The sequence below is a fragment of the Channa argus genome, chromosome 4 (assembly GCF_033026475.1).
Source record: "Channa argus isolate prfri chromosome 4, Channa argus male v1.0, whole genome shotgun sequence".
In the NCBI taxonomy this organism is placed as follows: Eukaryota; Metazoa; Chordata; class Actinopteri; order Anabantiformes; family Channidae; genus Channa; species Channa argus.
The window spans coordinates 30,413,420-30,438,510 of NC_090200.1; the positions used below are offsets into that span (position 1 = coordinate 30,413,420).

General features: G+C 38.9%; 2 protein-coding genes across 13 annotated transcripts in view; one reads left to right on the plus strand and one right to left on the minus strand.

Annotated features, from left to right (window-relative positions):
- ric8a (RIC8 guanine nucleotide exchange factor A) overlaps positions 1–5,273 on the minus strand; it is a 36,410-nt gene extending 31,137 nt beyond the window's left edge. For 2 of the 4 annotated variants that reach the window (XM_067500562.1, XM_067500559.1), the window contains exon 1: positions 986–1,245. In XM_067500562.1, coding sequence (XP_067356663.1) covers positions 986–1,081 — 96 coding nt within the window. In that variant the 5' untranslated portion in view covers positions 1,082–1,245. Of the gene's footprint in view, positions 1–985; positions 1,246–5,191 lie in introns of those variants that run through there. The other 2 variants (XM_067500560.1, XM_067500561.1) reach the window with 2 other exon arrangements.
- Positions 5,274–6,929: 1,656 nt separating this feature from the next.
- Positions 6,930–25,091, plus strand: part of ppp6r3 (protein phosphatase 6, regulatory subunit 3) — a 76,002-nt gene continuing 57,840 nt past the window's right edge. For 5 of the 9 annotated variants that reach the window (XM_067500116.1, XM_067500118.1, XM_067500119.1 and 2 more), the window contains exons 1-6: positions 6,931–7,142; positions 9,073–9,245; positions 9,393–9,626; positions 21,664–21,850; positions 22,061–22,198; positions 23,606–23,671. In XM_067500116.1, the coding sequence (XP_067356217.1) occupies positions 9,400–9,626; positions 21,664–21,850; positions 22,061–22,198; positions 23,606–23,671 (618 nt within the window). In that variant the 5' untranslated portion in view covers positions 6,931–7,142; positions 9,073–9,245; positions 9,393–9,399. Of the gene's footprint in view, positions 7,143–9,072; positions 9,246–9,392; positions 9,627–9,780; positions 9,822–18,349; positions 19,959–21,663; positions 21,851–22,060; positions 22,199–23,605; positions 23,672–24,530; positions 24,597–25,091 lie in introns of those variants that run through there. The other 4 variants (XM_067500120.1, XM_067500122.1, XM_067500123.1 and 1 more) reach the window with 4 other exon arrangements.

Sequence of the window (25,091 nt, forward strand, 5' to 3'; positions counted from 1 at the left end):
TGGTTTGAAAGATACTGTAATTATCATAGAGGGTGTCTATGTGCATGTTAATATTTCAAATGCACATATTTTTGGACTACTGTACTTTTTGGACTTGATTTGCCCACACAAACAACAGAATAGGCACATTTGAGAGTCTACAAATACTGCCACTGGATGCTAAACCCACAAATTGCTTCAATGCTGGACACCTATATCTTCACCCTTAAAATTATGTTCTGTTATTGTAACTTTTGTAACATTTGGTCAAATGTTAGTCTTCCATTATACAAACTCAAACCGACAAGTTAAAAAAAGTTCAAGTACAAAAGCAAGATGTTTATTTACTCAAATGTACCACAAAATCCATTAATTAATACAATACCTACTAGTTTACAATTACATTGAAATTAGCTTATTTCCAATAATGGGTAAATTAATGGGTGCTTCGCATGAAAAATTAAAGCATTCACTTTTATACTGAGTAGAAACTACAGCAATTTATCACTTGGAAGTTAGCCCCACAAGAAGCTGTAGCAAAATGCTCTGTACCAAGCCTCGATTCATAATGGTGGTGTCGCTTTGTGGGTAAATAACAAGTAATTACTTGTAATTAAAGTAATTAATTGAGTGAAAATGTGGTAGCTACTGTAAAATCATCAGATAAACCAGAGTTAAAATTGGTTTTATGTCTAACTACTTAGTTGAAGTCAATATGCAAATTATGTCACATTTGATACATCTTAAGCCAAAATGCCTTTAACCAAAGGTATTAAAGGCTAAATGCCTTCTAGCCATAATCTCGTGATCTGAAAAAAAAATCTACCAGACTTCCTTTCCAAGAATAATGCAAGCATTAATATTTAATCTGACCAATTTGCAATCCAAACTTAAATGGAAGCTATTTCTGCTAAGACAGAAAAGTAGGCAGCATGTAAAGATAATATATATGAAAAAATCACGAGAGTACACCTGTTCTTACACGACAATGGTACACTGACGTTACCTCCTTGTTGTAGCTCTGTAACGCCGTCAAAGCGGTGTCTTTGTCTCCGGTCGCCATTTGCTCTATAACGGTATTTAAATCCATTTTCATCGCCATCGAGGTGGCTCCGACCTCCACCTTAATGTAATGCAGAAATGTGCTAGTGTGCTTTTCAGAGGCTGTATAAACCGGTAAGGTTTGTCACCACCCACGGACTGTGGGACTGAATCCCTACCAGCCACCCAGAAGCGATTAACGCAGAGGACTTTGCGTTTGGCAGGGGCGGAGACAGGATAGGGTGGGACAATGGCAAAATAATACTACTAATAATAATAATTTAAATGTTTGAATATATTTCAACACCTGTAACTCACTGAATTTTTGAGCTCAAATATCACAGTCCCCGCTTTTGGCTTTTGGACGTTTTACGTCCTGCTCCTGGCTTTTATTTTGTAGTCCCTCGGCACTAGTTCTTAGTTTCATTTAGCTTATTGTTTCTGTTAACCCTGATTGTTTTCACCTGTACCCCCTGTACTTATACCCAGCTCTCCCCACTGTCTGCTGCCAGATTGTCTCTCCTTCCTTCTCCATAAACATTCCTGTATTAATTCTATGCTTTAGGACATTCCCCTTCCATGCCCTACCTGATCCTTGTGTTTGGACTCTCCCACTGACATTTTGGTCTGAGGTTTGCGTTCTTGTTTGTTTCAGTGTTTAAGTTTTGTCTTTTGTACGCTTGTTTAGCCCTGGTTTTATGTTTAACTATTCATTTGTCCCCTTCAGTCTGTCTGCGCTTTATGTTCAGTGTTTTTCGTGTCTGCCTCTCCTTAGTTTCTGAGTTAGTTCCCGTGCTTCCCCGACACTGTTACTTAGTTTATCTTTTCCCTCCAGTGTGTTTAAGTTCATGTTCTATTTTACTTAATTTTGTTATTACTTCATGTGGTATTCCTGCCCTCCTTAAGCACTGATTTTGAGTTGTTTACCCTTTTTGTTAATATACACCCTCTTTTCACATTTCAAACTCCCCTTGCCATCTTCTCTTTTCGGGTCCTGCTACGATTAAATATACACTTAGAAAAGTGACACATCAAGTGCTTGAACTTTATTACAAAGTTCCCAAAGATGTTTTTTATTTTTTTTTGGCATAATTTGTAAGGCCTCAGCATTCACAATTAACTAATCTAACAAGAACAATTTAAATAGCTCAACACAACTAATGTTACAAGAGGTTCTCCCTTTGTATAAATCTTTTGCACTGTCGACCATGTTCCTCTGTGAACGATCAAAAGACTGAACTCAACACTGGTGCCTCTGAAGTTTTCTGCTCTGCAGTCAAGAAAATATTATTGTATCACTTTTGTCTTCCATTCTAAGATGATGACCTCATTGTCTATATGTTTTAGAATAAAGTGCAATCGGTCCGTGCATGGAGTGCAATTCATTATTCATATGTAACACTGATATCGGTTAACGTCTTTTTATGCTATGTTTAGTTGTACTAAGTCAATCTAACACTCTTGTTATCAACGCGAGTCAACTTGCATATGACACATCAATTTTCCTAAAAAAATCTAGAAGAAATTCCCAAAGCCTTAGATTAAATATATTCTCCAAAGCTTCCGGGTTAAAACTCAATCTTAATAAGTGCAAATTGGTGACCTTTCATAGTTATACTCTTTCTGAAGCAACTTTTTATATCTATATCTATATTATCAACAATAACTTTCACTTTGTATCAGTTCAAATCACTGGATGTCCATGGACAATCTACTGCTGGAACATCAGGCGAACCTGTGATAACACTAAAAGTAATCTAGTGGTTACCTGTTAGCATCCTGTTACCTTAATGTTAATGTCAGGAGCATGATGTTACCACCATGATTCTACAGTGTGTTTAAGTTATACATAATTTTTTGGTGTGCTCATTCGTCTCTGCAGTTATTGTGTGTTTGGAAGTATTATGTTCAGTTTGCCATAAGGTCATTGTATATTGGTGCTGTTATTACTCATTATTTAATTAGTTAAAATTTGAGACGTTTGCTATAGTAACTGAAAGATGATTTACCCATTAATTTACACATCAATTAACATAGTCCACAGTCAGCAGCAGGTTCCTTTATATCTAGATATCTCGCTAATAGGTGCTGATGTTATAAAACTGAGGGTTTAAATTTATGTGTTTTTTCTTTTTACATATTTTGCCATTGAACTAATTCATCTCTTGCCTCAGGTCATTCAGGTTTCCTATAAGTGCATCACATAACTTGAGTTTCCTTCAAATTATAAAGACAACAACATCCAGGAGACATGTACAGAGAGAAAGCACTTGGAGAGGAGATCTGTCCTGGACGAGTTGACTGCCTCTACATGGAAGCACCATGCACAGTGCAACTTGTCAGCAAACCTGGTCCAGCAAGATTGGCTGATAACTACCAGCTCCCAGACTGTCCACAGCCTCATTGTAATATATGTTTTGTCTGACATGTTTCTGATATGTTTCTAAGTAGGTGAGACAGGAGTCAACCTTCAGATACAGAGGAGATGGCACTTGTTTTCTGAGAAATTTTCTTCTCCAAAAGAAAATTGCAACACACAATGAACACTATTTGAACTAGATTTTATCACAGGCCTGCTGTATCAAACTGCATTAGTTTAGGTGTACCTAACAATTTTTTTTCTTCATTAAAGGACAAAAAAGGAACCATCTCTCTTCTATCTACCTTATGTTTTAAGGAGAACTTTGTTTTTCTCTTAGTGCATTTTAGAAGAAAAACTATCAGATATAAATTGAGGCAGAAGTGAGAATAATAACTTTTGTCCTCTGGTTTGGTACAACACACTGTACTGTGTTATTAGAAATCATTCTGATTGAGTTTTCTTTACATGTAAGCAAATAAATTAGTTAATAAATTGGCATAACAAGGCAGTGTTTTTCATATTTATGCATTGCACCAAAATGTTCTTGTGGTGTTCTAAACAATGAAAAGACTTTAGCTATTCTATTCATCGGATCACAACAAATGCAGTAATACTTTACAAAAAACTATTTCAGTCGTCTAAGACCTTTCAAGGACTGTGTTTCCAGGCGATACTATAACAACATTAAAATTAACATAACATTAATTTCTGGTATACATACTAAAATAATATTTACTGCTAAGCAAAAGAACCCAAAGTTGCTCAGAGGAATTAACGTTGGGACTTTTAGACTTTAGCTATTAAAACTGGGTAGCCAGTCATGGAATTTAAGCTACTTCAATTTGGGTTTTATTGTGATTCCAAATATTATGAATGAGGAGGTAATAAGATACTACAAAAATATACAAACTACTATAGTGCTGTGAAAAGCTATTCAACCTCTCCTGATTATTTATATGTGTATTATGATAAACTAGTGATCTTCAAACTAAATCTAACAAAACAAAGGCAACCTGAGAAACCACAAAATACAGCTTTTAAATGAGCATTGTATTTATTGAAACATAAGTTACCAAAATCACACATGTACAGTTAAAAAAGGGTTTGTGACCTGAGGCAAGAGACAAAGAAGCAATAGCTTAAATGGCAAAATATGTAAAAAGAACAACCATATAAAATTGGCTTTGAACCCTCATTCTTAAAACAACTTTTAATAATATAGCAAAAGTGTTTTCCTAAAAATGAACAAATAAATAGTGAGTAATGACAGCACCACTACACAATGACCTTATGGCAAACTGAATGTAATTCTCACAAACCCACAATAACTGCAGAGATAAATGCCCAGAGCTAAGAGATGTGTATAAATACACATTGTAGAATAAACTAATATGATTATCATATTCCAATCATCAGTGCTGGCAAAAGCCTTGTAACTTCCTGCTCCTGACAGTAACCTGAACTTTAACCTGAACAGGTTGCTAACAGCTAACTTACCTTTAGTGTTACCACAGGTTCAACTGATGTTTCTGCAGTAGATTGTCAGTGGAAATCCAGTGATTTTTAACATATGAACCGCTGCACAATGAAAGTTAATCTGTGTATCGAAAGTTAAACAGCAGGTAACACTGACACAGGTAACCGGGTATATTAGGAGAGTTGAGCTAGCTGACCAGAACTCTCCCCAGTCCCTCTGAAGATTCGTGACATCAGCATCGAGCATAAATGAGCTTCAGTTAATTATATTTAGCTCATATTTACTAAAGTTATCTCTTCGTATCAGCCATCTGTGAGAGCAAATCATCATACCTCAGAAGATACCGAGTTTATTCGAAGATGTACTATGAATAACTCTCAGGTGTGAAAGGTGAAAGTCCGGCGACTGGCCCCGCCCGTGTGTTCGTTTTTACTTAGGTCATTGTCCTAGTGAAGAAATGGAGAAAGAAGAAAGCGTAAGGTCACTGGAGTTTTAGACCGGCTTAGTGCAACTAACAACGGCATGAAAAGACGCTCCCCAATGTCCAAGTTACATGTGAAGAATGAATCGCAGTTAATGCACGCACCGTAAAAGACCAGGTTTCCGTTTTCATAGTTTGTTCTTAACAGAGTGAAAAAGAAAATTACTTTAAAATTAAAGAAGCAAGAACACACATTTTCCTATTTCTGCACTGCCAACCTGCGTGCTACAAACTAGAACGCATTTACAATTACATTAATTTTAAAGTAGTACAAGAAAAGGCGTATGTAACCACATATCCTATGTAAAAATAAAATGATGAAATAAGAATTATAGTTCGTACACGAATCCACAGCGCTTCATTTGTCTTTTGCGCTCTGTAGCGATGAAACTGTTACGGAAGGAAGTTCGATATTTTCAAAGTAAAGGCACCGAGTCACAAAGAGACACTGCTACTTCCTTTATGGTGAAGAGTTCAGTTTATAATATCATACACTCATGTATTGATAATTTCTATTTTTATTAGTAATGGCAATCTGCAAAACAAGCCGTCAGATAAAAAGTAATGGAGTCCTAAACTGATAACATTAGCACGGAGCTGCTTGTTGTTTAATTGAAATATTAGCTAAATTTTATCTAGCCTGTTTGATTGCCAGCCCGAAACAATGGCCAGAAGTTTTCAGCTGTTGGGCAGGGAAACTACTTAAACGCGGTTTGTTTTTGGCACACAACCTCTACAAAATGAAAAACTCATCAAGACTACAAACACATTTTGATGGAAAATGCACTCACGTTGACACCGTTTGTTGCGTCCGTTTGAAAAACTTGACTGCTTTTTTCATATTCCCCACTGAGCTTAAATAAGACATGCATGAGTGAAGCGCGATGTACAAGTTATTATAAACGACGTCGTAAAAATAAGTAAAAGCCGCAACTTATTCTGTACTATTAACCTTTTGTGGTTTAAATTAAGCGTGGTTTTATTCGTTTACCCGTATGTGAAAGTGGTGAAAGATAACTCACCCATGTTATTACATCCTGAACTAAAATTAGTAAAACTAAAACTGTTAATATAAACTGAAACTAACGAAACTACTAGTGAAAAAGTATGACTCAGAAATGTCTTTTGAGTAATCGGTCATTTATTTATTTATTTGTTTTCCGTATAATTTTACTGTGTTCACAAAACCAATGCTGGAACTAATCTATTAAGTGTTTAATGTCTTTAATTTATCACCCCCGCCGAAAAATGGGCGTTTGTCAATGTGCTGGCGCTGTGCGAGTGTGTTCGATTTATCATATAAAGAAACACACGAGCGGGGTTGAGGTGAAAACAATAGGATTATTTAAAAAATAGCACAAGAAACTAGATATTAATTCTTTTTTGTCACTAAGACAGTTTTAATAAATATATGAAGTAAATAAACAGTACAAATTCCGCTTTTTCGGGCCATGCGATTTTTCTAATTCGATAATGACGCCTTGAGGTGGAAAAGGCGTTTAGCCAATAAAACCTAAAGGCCTGGTTTTGGCAGTCGTATCCCAGCCAATCGATTTGCTGTGACAGTTTGAGTGACAAACGCTGCAGTTCTAGTGGGGGAAGGGGTCGCTGAAGTTGATGAAGCCGCCATCTTGAAAAGTGCCCTCTGATAATCTATATTTTCGCGCTCGTTAAAATCAGTTTTAAATGTATTCATCTCCTCTCCGGATTTTCGCCTTATATTTGTGTTCGTCCTTGTGAGGCCCCGGACAATGGCAAAATAAACTGCATGCTGGAGAGTACCCGTTTACCGTTGTATTTGGGTAGGTACTCTTGGCAACCCATGCGCTGGGTTGGTTCTGAAGAGAAGGTTAGCCAGCAGTCTTTAGAAAGCCGGCCAACTTTAGCTGGCTAGCAAGAAACACACTTGGCCATCTTAAGCCTGTGATATCAGGTACCTCTTAGTAGAACATAAGTAGCGTTAGCATTGCATATCACGTTTATTGCGTTCTGTGGAAGTTTAAAGTTATCTTACTTGGGAAGCAGTTAGCCAGTTAAGGTTATTCTGAAAACTCTTTGACATCGATTAAGTTAATGCAGTAACTATGGTTAGTTTGATCCCAGTTTAGGTGGGCAGGTTAGCTAACAATAGCTAATGATAGCTTATGACGTTAGCCAGTTTCTCTGAGCCGGTGTGTTTCTGTTGAATTAGCGGATAACGTTAACATTAGTGCGTTTGTGATTGGATTGATGTTAACGTTACTGTAAACCCAAAATTGAGGCAGCAACACGCAAACGACATTAGACGCACTTACGTTACTTTACATTTGCCAGCTAAATTGATAATTAACAGATTTTTTTGTGACGCTTCATCCCATAATATGTAGCCGAAGATTTTCCAGAAACACTGACTCTTCTTAGAATTTGACAAAAGACAAGATACGACGTAGCTAACGTCATTTGTTAAGGAGTGCGGTTGCAAACTTAGGTCTTTCAACTGGTCAGTATGTTGTTGGCAAATAGACACTGATGGACTGTTGGTTGCTCTGTTATTTTTAAGGAAGACGGTATTGACCCTTCTTTTAATCAGGCACACACTAAGTTGGTTTGCTTTGCTTTGGTGTTGTAACAGTGTATTTAGACATCCAAAAACACAAATGTCGAAGTGTCCTTGAGCAACTGAACCCCAACTTAGCTGCTCCCTTTGAGTGTTGGCCAGCTGCATAGCAGCTCCCCCACCAGTGTATTTGTGTGATTGTGAGTGCAAATGGCTGAATAAGAAGCAGTGTAAGGCGCTTTGAGTGGCCTTAGGTAGAAAAGCCCTGTATAAGTGCAGACCATTTATCATTTACTTTGTTTACTCAGTGTGTCCCTAAACTTTCTGGTCCGCCACCAACTCTCCCTCCTATTTTCTTAGTAAGGTGTTCAAAGACCTTGCAGGGCAGGTAATTTGTGCTTCAACTATAAACATCTCCCAGATGGTAAATGATCTGCGTGTATAATGGTGCTTTTCTACCTACTAACCTGAGACTGCTTGTCATTCACCCATTTACACTTACAATCACACACACGAATAGGGGAGCAGCTGATCTACATTCACCAGGAGCAACTAAGTTGGGGTTCAGTGTTTTACTCAAGGACACTTCGACAGGAGGACCTGGGGATCCTTCCAGCAACTCTGTGGGATTTGAGGAGGACTGCTCTACCTCCTGCACCACATTCGCTCCAATCATTTTCAAACAATCAGCTCTTTACAAACTAAGCTATTTATGCCATCAAGTTAAAAGTCTTGTATTTATTATATTGCAATATGTATTGCAGTGTAAGTTTTTCCAATTTTGTGCAACCCTTAGTCCACATTAATTAACTACCTATACAAAAGTAAAACATACTTGTCAAAGTGTGTGTAGATACACATATTTACAATAATGTGTTGGCACCACCACCACTTTGCTGGTCTGCACTACCATTCAAATGAAAATGGGATCAATGTTTTTTTCCCCATAGACTTTGAGTCAATCTGAGGTGACCTTTTAAAAGGGGTATTTCATAGTATGTGATGCTTTGTAGTACAATTGTGTATTCAAGTACAAACAGAAAATGTCTGACAGTACAAATATACATGAATGATTGCTTTTGTTGTTTTGTAATTAAAGGTAAAAAAATAAATAAAATATATGTATTATATCTATGATGAGCAATGGAAAATATCTTAAATAACATCTGGATTTGTTTTTTGTCTCTGCATTACAGGTGTGAGTTGTTGAACTGCATTGTATGTGTGTATTGTTTCTGTCCACTACCTGCCTGCCTGTCTGCCTGGGTGTCTTTTTCCAGCTAGCCTGGAATGGGCCACATCTCCCATAGACTACAACAAAAACCTTTTTAACTTGAGGTCTGCTACCTGGATTCTAATATACTCACAGGTAGGCTGAAGAGTTAAATGGACCGTAGTTAATTATTACAGCCATCCATTAAATTCGGATTGCCTTTGAATTGAAGACTAAATATTGTGTTTTAATAATGAACAATGTGACATAAAATGTATGTAATTGGCTGTTTGACCCTTTTAGAGCCAACATGTTTTGGAAATTCGATCTTCACACCACATCCCACATTGACACTCTATTAGAGAAGGAGGATGTAACACTGACAGAAGTGATGGATGAGGATGATGTCCTGCAGGAGTGCAAGGCCCAGAACCACAAACTGGTTGATTTCCTGCTGAGACCAGAGTGCATGGAGGACTTGGTGACTTTCATTACACAGGAACCCAGTATTGATGTTGAAGAAAAGGTCAAATACAAGTAAGAGAAAAGGGTGCAAAGGTGTAAAAATTGAAGATTCTAATTTGTTTCTCTTTTAATTATATGTCCTGTGCTGTGTTGAAACAATCAATTTTGCTATTGTAGTTTGATTTGCTGCAAATGGTTGTATACAATCTTTGGTTTCCTCCCACAGTTGAACTGATGGCACTTGGCGACTCAAAACTGCCGGTAGATGTGAGTGTAAATGGTTGTATGTCTCTCCACGTAAGCCCTAAGGTAGACTAGCGACTTGTCTAGGGTTTAACTCAGTGTTCAGCCAATGGAACCTGCTATTGCCACTATGACCACCCTGAATCATAACACACTCAGTGGTTAAGGTAATGGATAAATGGATGTTCAATTTGACTCAAGCTCGGTGCTCAACATTGTTATTGCTGTTTCATCACAAAAACATCAGAATGTGGTGATGTAAGCATGCTTGGGCATGCATTACTATACCCAAAATGTGAGTGCAGGTCAGTCTGAGAGAAAAAGGGAACAATTGTGCTCAGGCATGGTACAAGGCAACTGTGCCTATTGATAATATTTTTCTGTAAAGAAGAAAACTTCCTAATAGTGATAATTATCTTTATGTATTGTGAAAATATAATTGATGATCTCTATCTGGGTCAACTTTGCTCCATATTTATCCAGTTAAGTCACAGAAATTGGGTTTGGTAGCTGGCATATTGGGCAAGAATAAGGAAAACGTATACAGGCTTGTGGAAGGTAAAAACAAGCTAACATGTGCTAGGGTTGTGCAGTTATTGGAATTTTGGTTTCAGTTACAATTACGGTGTCCAAAATGTACTAAAAACAAAAGAATCTAGATAAAACAATTAGTGTGCCTTTTCCATCTAGAAGTGAATAAATCCAGCACACTTATTTCTATTCTAGTCATCCACTGTTGAACTTCGGTAAAAGCTCAAACTCTCTCACACAGGCTGCATGTTTAGTTCAGCTAAAGATTCTACACAACAAGGTGGTTCATCTTCCAGAAAAGCCTTTTGTCATCCTTTCAAACAGTCAGGTGGTTCCATTACCACAGAAGAAGAGCCAAAAGAGCTGACCAAAAAGAATTGGTAAGCTCAGTGGTCAGTGTGGGTTTCTCATCTGTGTTCGGACCCAAATAGGCTAGTATCTGCACTACAATGTGTTTTACATTAAGCCTTACTTTGACAAGATTGTTTAAGCAGCAAAACATGAGCAGCTTTGAAGAAAGGTGTGGTTCCTTCTCTTGTTGTGTTGGTGGGATGTAAGCAGGGTATGTGACAAAAGTTTACCATAAACATTGGATGCCGAGACTCCGAAGTAGTAAGAGGCAGTTCAAGGAAATGTACAGTATATCAGTGGGAAAGCATGCTTCACCACCAAGAATTTACTCCACAGGCTTGGTATCTAAGGCTTACTTTAAACTGTAGGGGACCAAGCCACAGAAACGGGTGCTTGTTTAAAATTAAGTAGACACAAAGAAACGTCAGAAGACACACAAACACACCTTCATACCCTCCTACATCCAACGGCAAGGGCAGTAAAAATGCGCTGTTAATGATTAAGTTACCACTGTGATCCTTAACAGGATATGTAATGGATGTTTTTCAGTTGAATTAAATTTGTGTAAAGGTTAGAAAACAACTGTCATTATAAAATATTTAGCGCTTACTGCTGGATTTACCTGTTAAAATGACAAAAGTGACCATTGGCAGGTCAAAAAAACATTCTACGAGAAATGCACTGATTGACTGTCCTTTCACTCAGCCAGGGGGTTGTGAGAGAGATGCTCAACTCGTACTGCTCTTGCAAAACCTCAATAAGGCTGAGTGTTGAATGTAGCTTTGCAATATGTGGCAGAATGACTGTTGTTTTTAAATTTAAATGTAGTATTTAAATACAATATTCTTTACTCTAGCATTTAGATCATGTATCTCAGCCAGATTGAGGTGGTTTGGACATGTTCAGAGGAGAGACTGTGAATATATTGGTAAAAGGATGCTGAGGTTGGAGCTGCCAGGCAGGAGGTCTAGAGGAAGACCAAAGAGGAGATTTATGAATGTAGTGAGAGAGGACATTAAGTTAGTTGGTATGAGAGAAGAGGATGCAGAAGACAGGGTTGGATGGAGGGACATGTTTCTCTGTGTGGCGACCCCTGAAAAGGAACAGCCGAAAGGAAAAGAAGATTTAGATCATGTATTTCTTCAAAAATAAGGTTTACCAAATTTTACGTAATAGTTGGGGATCTTTTAAGCTGGTCATATAGGTAGAAAAGAGGAAAGGCTGTTGGGTTGTGAAATTCGCCATAAAAATCACCTAAAATTCACCTTCCACACCTTTTCTAACTTTTCTTTGAGACCTTGGTATTTCTTGAGCTTCGCTTGTTCCGTCTTCCTAATGTCGCTATTGCTGTGATTATTGTTGTGATGGGTGGGTTTGGTCTTCAGGACAGGCACACAAAATGACAGATGGTGGTAGACTTTGGAAAAAGGATGGAAAATCACTTTAGTGAATAATTTCTTCCAGAAACGGAAGGAACATAGGGTGACGTAAGAGCTGAAATAGAAGCACTCAGGTAAACTACATCTTGTGTCAATGTTGTACTCTGAAAGAGATCAGTGACTGTAAAGTATTGATATAGGAGAGCGTAGCCAGACAACACAGGATGGTGGTTTGTAAAATGACTCTGGTGGTGAGGAAGATGAAGAGGAATAAGGCAGAGCAAAGAACGAAGTGGTGAAAGTTGAAAAAGGAAGACTGTATGTTATATAGCTTTCAGGGAGGAGATGGGACAGTCTCTGGGTGGCCAGGAGGTGCTTCCAGATGAACGGAAAACTAAATCTAATTTGGTCAGGGAGACGGGTAGGAGTGTGTGTGATTATCAGGACTGTGCGACCTTCAGTTAACCATTCAGGGTGGGTTCCATGCACTAATAGCTTCTTCATTTGTGCCACCAGGTGGTCATCGAGTAAGTTTAGCTTCTTTCCAGTAGGTATGGATCATGTCAGGGCCTGGTGCTGTCTAGCTCTTCATATTTAAGACTCTCTTGGATGTCTGTCATTGTGATGGTTACACAATCTTGGTTTCTGTGGTCCGCCCTCATGTCCACCAGCCACTGAGCATGAGATACAACCTTCTCTGTTATGCTTTCCATTATTCTTCAGTCTCCAGCCTTAGTAGGTCCTCTCTCATGTTTATACCCCACCACTGTGAGTACAATTTGTTGTACTCGCATTGGTAGGTTGTACTTCTTTATCATTATGCCTTTCTGCAGATGAGTTGGGCCACTGCAGATTTATTAAAAATACCCATGATCAGCTGACCATTTTTGGATATTGTAATATTTTTGAGCATATTGCCGAGCCCCAATGTAAGTATGAAAACACATTGGGCACCATATACTCAGTTACAGCTTTCTGAAGTAATCTAATGTATCAACTGTCATGTAAAATCAATGTACAGTATGAGAGAAACCTGATTATAGAGGGTAGATTTTGACAAGAGAACAGAACAGATTAGTAGAGGAATTTTTATTTTTGTCTTTATGGCTTATCCCATGAGTTCAGGGTCACCACAGCTGATCATTGTCTGTATGTTGATTTGGCACAGTTTTTATGCTGGATGCCCTTGCTGACGCAACCCTCCTCAATTTCTACCAGGCTTGGACCGGTACTACACAGCTGGGGATGAGAAGGGCTGTTGTGGTTCAGTGTGTTGCCCAGGATGCTAGTATGAATTTGTCTTTTATTATAATTATTATTGTTTAATATTAATTATTAACTAGCTTGCGAATCGGGACAATGACTTCCATACTGGATCGGTCGGGGCCCGGGTTAACAACGACCGCCACCGGTGCTGTTGACCTACAGGGTACCGGTGGAAATTGGACTACTGTTGGTCGAAGATGAAGAAGGAGAGGAGGAAGGTGTGTTCGTAGGCAGAGAGAGAAGAGGAAAGCTAAGAATGTAGGACTGACAGTAGGGACTTTGAATGTTGCTGCTATGACAGGGAAGGCTAGAGAGTTGATTGACATGATGCAGAGAAGGAAGCTGGACCAATACTGTGTGTTCAGGAGACCAGATGGAAAGGTAGCAAGGCTAGAAGCTTAGGAGCAGGGTTCAAGTTGTTCTACCATGGGTCAGATACAAGGAGAAATGGAGTAGGAGTTATCCTGAAAGAGGAGTTGTGAGGAATGTTCTAGAGGTGATTAAAGTATCAGACAGGTTGAGTCTGAAGCTGGAAATTGAAGGGGTGATGTTCAATGTTGTGAGTGGTTATGCCCCACAGGTAGGATGTAAGTTAGAAGAGAGAAATTCTGGAGTGAGTTAGATGGAGTGATGCAAAGCATCCCCAGAGGTGAGAGAGTGGTCATTGGTGCAGATTTCAATGGGCATGTAGGTGAAGGGAACAGAGGTGATGAGACCGTGATGGGGAGGTTTGGTCTTCAGGACAGGAACGCAGAAGGACAGATGGTGGTAGACTTTGCAAAGAAGATGGAAATGGCTGTAGTGAACAATTTCTTCCAGAAGAGGCAGGAACATAGGGTGACGTATAAGAGCGGAGGTAGAAACACTAAGGACGACTACATCTTGTGTAGACGTTGTAATATGAATGAGATTAGTGACTGTAAAGTATTGGTAGGGGAGAGCGTAGCCAGACAACACAGGATGGTGGTGTGTAAAATGATGCTGGTGGTGAGGAAAATGAAGAGGACTAAGGCAGAGCAGAGGACGAAGTGGTGGAAGTTGAAAAAGGAAGAATGTCGAGTAGTTTTCAGGGAGGAGCTGAGACAGACTCTGGGTGGTTTGGAGGTGCTTACAGATGACCGAACCACTACAGCTAATTTGGTCAGGAAGACGGGTAGGAGGGTACTAAGTGTGTCATCTGGAAAGAGGAAAGTGGACAAGTAGACTTGGTGGTGGAACGAGGAAGTTCAGGAGTGTATACAGGGAAAGAGGTTAGCTAAGAAGAAATGGGACACTAAGAGGACTGAAGAGAGTAGACAAGGAGTACAGGGAGATGCAGCGTAAGGTGAAGGTAGAGGTAGCAAAGGCCAAACAAAGATCTTATGAGGACTTGTATGCTAGGTTGGACACTAAAGAGGGAGAGGTGGATTTGTACAGGTTGGCAAGACAAAGAGATAGAGATGGGAAGGATTTGCAGTAGGTTAGGGTGATTAAAGCTAAGGATGGAAATGTATTGACAGGTGCCAGGAGTGTGATGGGAAGATGGAGGGAGAACTTTGAAGAGTTGATGAATGAGGAAAATGAAAGGGAATGAAGAGTAGAAGAGCTGACTGGTGTGGAGCAGGAAGTAGCAAAGATTAGTAAGAGTGAAGTGAGGAGGACATTGAAGAGGATGAAGAGTGGAAAGGCAGTTGGTCCTGATGACATACCTGTGGAGGTATGGAAGTGTCTAGGAGAGGTGGCAGTAGAGTTTCTGACTAGTTTGTTTAACAAGATCTTGGAGAGTGAGAGGATGCCCGAGGACTGGAGAAGTGTACTGGTGCCAATTTTTAAGAACAAGGGAGATGTGCAGAGCTGTGGCAACTACAGAGGAATAAAGCTGATGAGCCACACAATGAAGTTGTGGGAAAGAGTAGTGGAAGCTCGGCTAAGGGCAGAGGTGAGCATTTGTGATCAGCAATATGGTTTCATGCTTAGAAAGAGTACAACAGATGCAGTATTTGCTTTGAGGATGCTGATGGAGAAGTACAGAGAGGGTCATAGGGAGTTGCATTGTGTCTTCGTAGATTTATAGAAAGCGTATGACAGGGTGCCGAGAGAGGAGCTGTGGTATTGTATGAGGAAGTCTGGAGCGACAGAGAAGTATGTTAAAGTGGTGCAGGACATGTATGAGAGCTGTAAGACCATGGTGAGGTGTGACAGAGGAGTTAGAGGTGGGTCTGCATCAATGATCGGCTCTGAGCTCCGTCTTGTTTGCTTTGGTGATGGACAGGCTGACAGATGAGGTTAGACAGGAATCTCCATGGACTATGATGTTTGCAGATGACATTGTGATTTGTAGTTAGAGCAGGGAGCAGGTGGAGGAAAATCTAGAGGTGGAGGTCTGCTCTGGAAAACAGAGGAATGAAGCTTAGACATGTGTGTCAATGAGAGGGACCCAGGTGGAACAGTGAGGTTACAGGGAGCAGATGTGAAGAAGGTGCAGGACTTTAAGTACTTGGGGTCAACGGTTCAGAGCAACGGAGAGTGTGGAAAAGAGGTGAAGAGACGAGTGCAGGCAGAACGGGTGGAGAAAAGTGTCAGGTATGTTGTGTGATAAATATCAGCAGGAATGAAAGGAAAGGTGTTCAAGACGGTGGTGAGACCAGCGACGTTGTTCGGCTTAGAGACAGTGGCACTGAAGAAAAGACAGGAAGCAGAGCTGGAGGTAGCAGAGCTTAAGATGTTGAGGTTCTCATTGGGAGTGATGAGGATGGACAGGATCAGGAACGAGTACATCAGAGGGACAGCTCATGTTAGATGTTTTGGAGATAAAGTCAGAGAGGCCAGATTGAGGTGGTTTGGACATGTTCAGAGAAGAAATTTTGAATATATCGGTTGGATGCTGAGGCTGGAGCTGCCAGGCAGGAGATCTAGAGGAAGACCAAAGAGGCGATTTATGGATGTAGTGAGAGAGGACATGAAGTTAGTTGGTGTGAGTGAAGAGGATGTAGAGGACAGGGTTAGATGGAGGCAAATGATTCGCTGTGGCGACCCCTGAAAGGGAACAGCCGAAAGGAAAAGGAGAAGAAGAAGAATTATTAAATAGCAATAAAGTACAGGACATTGTAGTTATCAATAGCTTGTTTCACATAAGATCTTCAGACAATGTTAGTAGAATTCAGCCTTGGAAACTATCCAAAGTGGCATTTCAGACATGTAACACACATCAACCGAGTGAGTAGCGTCCACATGTGTGAAAGTCCTCTTGATTTCCGTGCGTGATCAGCTCGCACAGGAGGCACAACATGATATAAAACTTAAGCTGTGAGGAACAGTGTTTTATTTACACCACATCTGAGCCGTAAATCTAATACATAAAGGTTCAGTAACTCAACTAGAAAAGCAGTCGAGTGATATAAACCTCAACATAGCCACTTACTCGCTTTTATTCCTCTGGAAGATTCAGGACAGAGCAGTGTGCTTCAGTGTGACCACAAGCTCACACACATAAAATGGACTTTGTATTAGGAGGCTTGAAGGATAAAGTACAGACAATGTAGGCAGATTTTCACTTTGACATTTGCGTTGACACGTACACCCCCTCCTGAAAAAGTCAGGATAATGTCAGAATTCCTGTCTGAAATGTGCTTGTGTCTATCAAATGCATCGCATCCTCATCTGGGCAATGACTGCATAAATCAGGGTATTAAAGAGCCTCCAGACTTTCTCTTGTTCTTGTAAATGTGTGCTAGTTACTTCTGAGAAATTCAGTTAAGTACACCACACTTTCTGCCCAGAAACCATTCCTGAAAAAAGTTAATCTGGTCCTAAAACATTTTATCATTGAAATCCACGTTTACAGACGAGTATTTTAAATAGTTTACACAAAGAACAAGCACAATTTGCAATTCTGGATTCTTTCTTAATTTTCAGCAAATTGAGATTTGTTAAATGTGATACTGCCCCATTGTGGACTTGTACATCTACCATGCAAGTACAAAAGAAATATTTGTGAACATATCAAAGTGTAGGTCTGAGTCGACGTTTACATGTATGCGATGGAGAATTAAATTTCTGCCTTGAGCCTGCGTGTAGATAGAGAATGGCATCCCTTTGATGTGCTGTAAAGAAAACACTGTTTCCCACAACATTCTTTTTCTAGAATGTTTTGCCTCCTGTATGCTCTGGACAGACACCACCCCTGACTAAAATCAAACCTCAACTAACACCAACATGTTTTTCTTAGTGTGAAAAAGCTTCTGACTGTGACATGCTTTTTGTGTGTGCTACACGTGTAAAATGTCTGGACTTGTTTTTGACAAATTTAAAGTTTTAGTTATTATGAGCATTAACAATGGAGAATATTATGTAACTGGGGTGTTACTATCTGTAGGTCTATTATGATAATGGTAGGTTAAAATATGTTTAATTAAGTGGTAACTATGGGGTTGCTGTAGAAAATAATTTCAATTAATACTTGAAAGTACACCTTTTATAATCCTCATTCACACTTCCCTGTTAAAATTGAACTTCACCTGTTTGCATGCCTCATTGATTTCTCAGGAAAATGTATGTTAGAAGCTATTCTACAGTTCTGCACTGTAGAAAACGTTTTAAGTCTAGGCTTAAAGCTTCCTGTTTGATAAAGTTTATATTTGGTTCTAGTCATGCTTCTATAGGCTTAGAGTGATGGGGGACCAGCCCTCCGATGCCCTGAGCTCCGCTCCGCTCCTCTCCTCCCACAATTTTCACCACTGTATGTCATTAACTTTGTGTGGTGTTTCTCCCGTAGTTGTCTTTCTCCTTCTCGTACTCCCTCTCTTTCTCCCTCTCACTGTCGCTTTCTGCAGGTGTCCCTGGCTTTGGAGCTGTGTTTTCCAGTGTGCAGCTATTGGTCCTACCAACCTGCCCAATGTTTTGTTGTTGCTCTTTTCTTTTCTCTCTCCACTCAACCCAACTGGTCAAGGCAGATGGTGCCCATCCTGAGCCTGGTTCTGCTGGAGATTTCTTCCGTTAAAGGGAGTTTTTCCTCTCTGCTGTTACCTATGGCTTGCTCAAGGGAATGGTTGTTTTACATCTTTATAGTCTTAACTTTATTCTGTGAAGCACCTTGAGATGACTTTTTTTGTGAATTGGTGCTATATAAATAAAGTTGAATTGAATAGAACTACTTTGTTAAGTTAAATTGCATGTATACATATATAGCACCCCAAATCTGCTTTGGAGGCATAATCTTGAGTCATAATCAGATGAATGATGCATTTTATCTGTATTCTTGGCTGAATTGTGAACAGCCTGCAATGACATAAAAGCAGTGCACCTTGTTAAAACCCCTTGCAATGTGGAGCAGTAATTAGTGTTTTATAGGGCTGGACCTAATGATCATATTTTTTGTCGATTTAATCTATAGATTATTTTCCCACCCGTTATTATTTATTGGGTTGCCCGCGGGACAAAGACATAACTACCTGAAGTATTTTAGAATTGCACCAGTCTAAACTGTACAAAACTCAACAAACTATACCTTGTTAGAAAGCACAAACCCTCACAAATCAAATGATACAAGATTAATCAATTTATGATTAAAGGACCACAGCAACAGCAGTTTCACTATTCACTCACTTTTCTTTGCTTTCTTGGTTGTTTTGGCTGCAAATAAAAAGAAAACACTGCAAAACTCTGGATCAAAACAAGCCCACATCTAAGCATCTATGACAAGGTTTGGGCGTTCAATGACCCTGTAAACCAATCAAAGCCCTCGACAGTAACACACGACTTGGTGGTTTAGCACTTCTCGGCTGTTACAGCCAACTAAAGGCGTGTGTTGCCTTTGATGATGCAACAATGTTGTAGCCAATGAAATAACAGTTTCAGGGATGTATAGTTTGCAGGCACTGTAAATGGGAGTTGTGCCTATTTTACAGTGTATATGGGGCACACTCACCGGGTGCATCAGTGTACACAATATTCTAGATACAGCCATCTTACTTACGAAGCGTCAATGCATGTTACGTTAGTTTATGTAATCAGCTCTGTCCTCCTGCAGCTGTCCCTCTAACATGAACGCGGGAAAACGTCAGAAAGCGGCATCTTCTGTCACTATACAGTTAAAAATGGTAACTCAAGCTTTAAATATTAATTGATGAATTAAATAGATTATGTTTAGAAAAGTCAAGATAGGTTTGAACTAGTGTGCTGCTTGATAGTGCTTTGCGTTAATCACTTAACAATCATAGCGCTTGATTAAAAACAATGAGCGAGTGGTTGCAACCTGCTGCTACTGCCTGAGATCTAGTCTAATTGTGTTTAGGTTAATGAAGCCACTGCTGCACAGCTGTGTTATATGGACAGTTTATTATATAGGTACTGGAACATGAAATTATTAGATAGAAACTGCCACTGATCAGTTGGCCTCTCTTGCCTGACTAAATGATAAATTGTACTTTTATATAGTGTTTTTATACCTGTTACCTAAAGCACTTTACACTGCTTCCATTCTTCCAGTGGGGGAATAGCTATGAAGCTGGCCTACACTAATGTGACAGGATGGTATGGGAACCCTGGGATTGGTGTCTGACTGCTCTACTTCCTGACTCACAGTGGCACCAGTGACCAACATAGTGTTAACCCTACATTGGTACAAGCATGGTGGCCTGCCAAGCCTACACGACAGGCAAAAAATTATTTTTAAATGTAGTTGTGTTACATTCATGATTGATCTGATATAGTTGTATTTCAGTAGAGAGAGCAGTTTTATTTTTTTATGTTCTGCCCAGATTTCATTGCCCTATGTTGATTTTGTCCATTGCTGTCCTTAAATGCACCATTTAATTGCCCATCCTCCCCAGCTCGCTGAGAGTTAGAGCAGCAGTAGAGTGACGTGGTGAGTGAATGAGGAGAGGAAGTAGCATTAGTGAGAACATATACGTAAATCAGAGAAATCAAACGGTCTTTTCTGATTGTTACAAAGCAGTTACATTCTAAAACACAAACAAACATGATCACAACTCCACACAACCCTGCTGAAGTGCATATTTCTGTGTGCTCTTCCGTTGCTTCGTAGCTCTGCAGGTGTGTTTGTGTAAGCACTGATCAGACAGACAATGCAGAGCAGTGACATTAGGTCTGGCTGTGATTATGTGCTGTTAAACCCAGTCCAAAAATATGTGAAAATAAATTGATAGGATGTTTAAATTTGAATATGATAAATCAGACTAGCCATGGTAAGTTCCAATTTGTTGGCCTCATTAATCTAAAAGAAAGTTCTATATAGAAATGTGTTAAAATTATTCTTTTATTGTGTGCAATAAATACATCTTATTAATGCTCACTTGGAATTTACCAACCAAAAGCACTGCACGAACCAAAATCTTTTGTGTCTGCACTAAAAATCGCTGTAATTCTTGTGCCACCGTGCCTCAAATTTTTTTTTTTTTTTAAGGGAAACACTGATAGAGAGTAGTTGGACAGGGTAAAGACTAGATGAAGAGAGTAAGTGGTGATAGTTTCAGTAAAGTAAACGAGTAAATCTCAGAACTAAAATTTCTGATGGTGTCACTGATTATGTTATAAACAGATAAACATAACCACACCTTGTGCTCTTTTCTTTGCTTGTATTTGTAGCCAGCAGTCAAACATACACAGACCATAATGGACAGTAATCGGGATACTCTGGGAAATCAGCTTTTTCGGGTAATCAGGGAATGGTGTTTAGATGCACGTATGAAACCTGGTTACGGGAAATCTGCATACATGCAGCACAAGAGTACTCAATTGCTCCTCAACCTCTGACTTGTATTAGAAGCCTGGTGCACAGATTTTAACTGTTTAATGACAGAAATCTGTTGTTTTGTTTAGTTTTTGTTTTGGGACTTCTCTCTCTCTCTCTGCATGTGTGTGTGTGTGTTTGTGTTGCAGCCAAGTGATGGAGCAGGGATAGAGAATGGAAAGACACATGCAGCTGATCAACAACATTCTGAATGTTAAAAATCCACAGGGAACAGTGACTTAATTAGATTTGTACGAGACACTTTGTGTAAATTAAAATTTCTGTCGGACTTTAGAATAACTTTCATTTTAAAAGGAGGCGGCATCACCTCGATAATGAACTCTTCTTATATTCATTCTTTCACTCTGCTGCAGCTTTCCCGAGAAAGCAGACTGTAATTTAAGTCCATTTAAACGCACTGCAGCTGTCCATTTGTTTGAGTCAGTGCATGAAAACCACTATGTTCAAACACAAGTGCCAGTGCTAGGATTCTGAAGGAGGTGAAGTTCAGTCTGGGTGCTATTGGACTTCAAAAGGCAGTGCTCAGCCTCTATTTTAACCCCTGTTTGTAACATTTTTTTTCAAAAATTTATTATTTTTTTTTTTTTAGGTATCCCAACATATCATGTGAGCTGCTTACATCAGATGTCACCCAGATCAATGACAGACTGGGAGAAGATGAAAAATTGCTGATGAAACTGTATGGCTTCCTTCAGAATAAACCGCCTCTCAACCCGCTCCTGGCCAGCTTTTTTTCCAAGGTCTTGTCCATTCTTATAGGACGCAAGCCTGAACAGGTTAGTTGGATAGATGTACTGAATTTCAGTATGGGTTACAAATGTCATTTAATTTGATTTATCCCATCACTAGTAATTGAATGTCAGGATCTAAATATTTTTGTACTTTCAACAACAGAAAATTTTGAAAACAAAGCAGTTTATCCTCTGTACGATCGATCAGGCTTTGAAGAAGTTTTTTTGTTTTTGCATGTTTTTTACTTTTTACAGATAGTGGATTTTCTAAGGAAGCGGGAGGACTTTGTAGACTTAATGATCAAACACATTGGGACATCTGCCATCATGGATCTACTTCTCAGAATGCTCACCTGCATTGAACCACAGCAGTTACGCCAGGATGTTCTAAAGGTGTGTTGGCAGGACAACTCAGTAATTTGAAAATCTGTTTTAATCAGTTTAAATTGGCTCAAATTGTGTGTGTATTGTGGACTGGTATGGCAAAAAAAAACAAAACGGTTGTTGAGGACCTTTGATTTTGATGATGCTGTAAAAAGATTAACATCTTTCATTGACGCAATGACATGAATTATTTATTGGGGCCCAGAAGCCTTTGAAAAACAAAACCCACAATATTAGCTGGCAGCCTTAAATAATATAAATACATTTTTAAGAGTTTCAGTACTATGGATTGGGTACAAGGGAGCGACTTTGCAATGCCTCGTGGCTGACAAGACCACTGCAGGTTAGATTTTATGAGCCTGATTTAGGGTTAAAACACACTGCATTCCTTAAGCAATGCCACCAGTAGGGTGCCATAAACATATCGCAGTAAAAATGTATGATTTTGAATGCCTAAATCTGTAAACCCTAACGGTTTAACATGTTGACCCATCACATAAAATCCTTCCCTCAGGATTGTGCAGAGGTGTGGCCGTGTTCATTTGTCTTAAAAATTTAACAACTGCAAAACAGCTCAGATATTTCAATATTTATTTAAAATATTGTTATAATAATATAATTGCAAGGTTGTGCAAGGAGTGTAAAGGGATTGGTTGATTTTTCGTTAACTGCTGCATTCCTAACATCATAAAATTCTGGAGAGACTGAAAAGTTGAAAGCAAATGAATAATAAATAAGATCAATAAAACAATCTAAAAACAAAAGCAAAAAATTAAATCACATTGTAATTCAATCTATAATCTATGGCTTTGTTCAATCTTGCACCTGGCTCTGTATTTGTCTTTCTCTTGACTTGGACTTGTCTGTATTCATTCTTTGACATATGTGGCAGTATTTGGTATTTATATTTAATAATACTGTGTATATATATATTTCTTTATCATTATACAGGTTTCATGAAATAAATTGTAAATAAAAGTTACCAAAAAATCTATGTAGAGCTTTTTTTAATACAAGTGAAAGACTTTAATTTATATAATGCACTGTATTACATAATACAGTGGTCAAGTCGGTTTATTGCATTAAACCTTTTTCAAATTTTAGTGTTTCAAAAATAGCCATATTAGCATCGTGACTTATTGGTCCAGCTTTTAAAGCAAATTTATTTGCTCCAGGAACGGTATGAAATTTTTTGTTAAGGTCATAAAAGTAATATAAAGTGGGCATAAACCCTTAGATTATTTGATTGAAAAAAATAGAAGTTAGTGGCAGTCCTATACATGGGTATTTACTTAAACAAGTTGTATTTGCATACACAAACTTAATATTAAAAAATAAGATTAAATGTTTTCTGTTTAACTTAAAAACTCTCCTTCTAATGTTGGTGTCCTTAATATATGTTTTGTCTTTTTTTAGTGGCTAAATGAAGAAAAGGTGATCCAAAGACTGGTGGACATGGTACAGCCTTCACAAGATGAGGATGTGAGTTTTTTTCCATTTCCTAAGAATAATAGTCTTTTGTGAGGTCTTGATCAAATTCAGAATATTTATATATTTAGCTAGATAGTTATTAGTTAAGCATGAAAAACAGTATTTGTAACAGATGTTGAGAGAATACGCATAAATTTAGGCATTTGATGTGTCATAGTCACTGAGGTAACCTTTAGGGTTGGGGTGATGTGTCAATGTAATTGATTACAAAAATATGTCTATTTATTAAATGTGCATCAACGTGTCACAAGTTGGGCTAAAGTTAATGCTACACAAAGATTCAGTATCTGGGACAGAAATTAGATCACAATGTGCAGATTTAGTTGTTAAAGGTTAACTACAGCACAATAATATAAAGATTTGTGTTCTGAAATCACCGAATATGAATTCTTGAAGACACCACTGAGATTAGCGAATAAGAAAATAAACTTGTGGAGCAGCTTCTTTGCTCTGATGCTGAGTGAGGTTGGAGTTCAGCCAAGTCTCCCTGTCTGCAGCAGAATAGGAACAGACAGCTCGGAGTTACTCCTTAACTCGACCAGACAACATCAGTGCTCATTTGGGTACCGGTGTAAAAACGCTCCATAAATGAAGGATCAATAAGTGTAAATTATCAAAACGCTGATCATAAACGTGCAGAATAGTGATAATTTCAGCTGTGCCCACTGTACCCCATCCACTATAATGTGTTATAACAACAACAACAACAACAACGCTACTCAGACTGTTTCCAGACCACAATAAATTGAATCTGTTTTCAACCGATTTGACTCTTAACCCACTCCCCCTGCCACTCTTTCTCTCCCCTCTCCACACACCTCTAGCCCAGTCATCCCTCACCATCATCCCCCGATCTCTCTCACCTTCACCTCCCTCCACCCACGTCAGCAACCAGCCCCTCGCGGCCCTCATCATTGTAAGATGATATTGTTGAGAAAGAGTCTGTCTCTAGCGTTTCCGGACACGATATTACATTACTGTCATACTACACTCTATTAAAAGGGTAATTCCTTTTGTGGGGGATATATTTATGTCCCGAGAAATAATCAAAAGATAAAATATGCTGCCCACTGCTGCATATTTTTGAACTCTACATTTTCCTACAGACATGTACACAGGAGAATAGAGCAGCTTTTTTGTAATGGTCTGGTGGTGCGCATCATGTTTAGTACCAGAGATTCAAGATTGAAGTTGTTCTACAAGGAACTTTGAAGTGTTTCACTCTGAAGCCATGACCATGACTGGGGAGTCCTTAAGTATAGTTCATATAAGTCTTATGTACTTATTTGATCATTTCTTTTTCTCTCGACCTGTAGCTGTAACTCTCCAGATAATGATCTGGAGAGTTACAGCTACAGACAATGGTCTTGTTTGACAAACTACACACATGATTAAGGTGGAACTTCTGCAC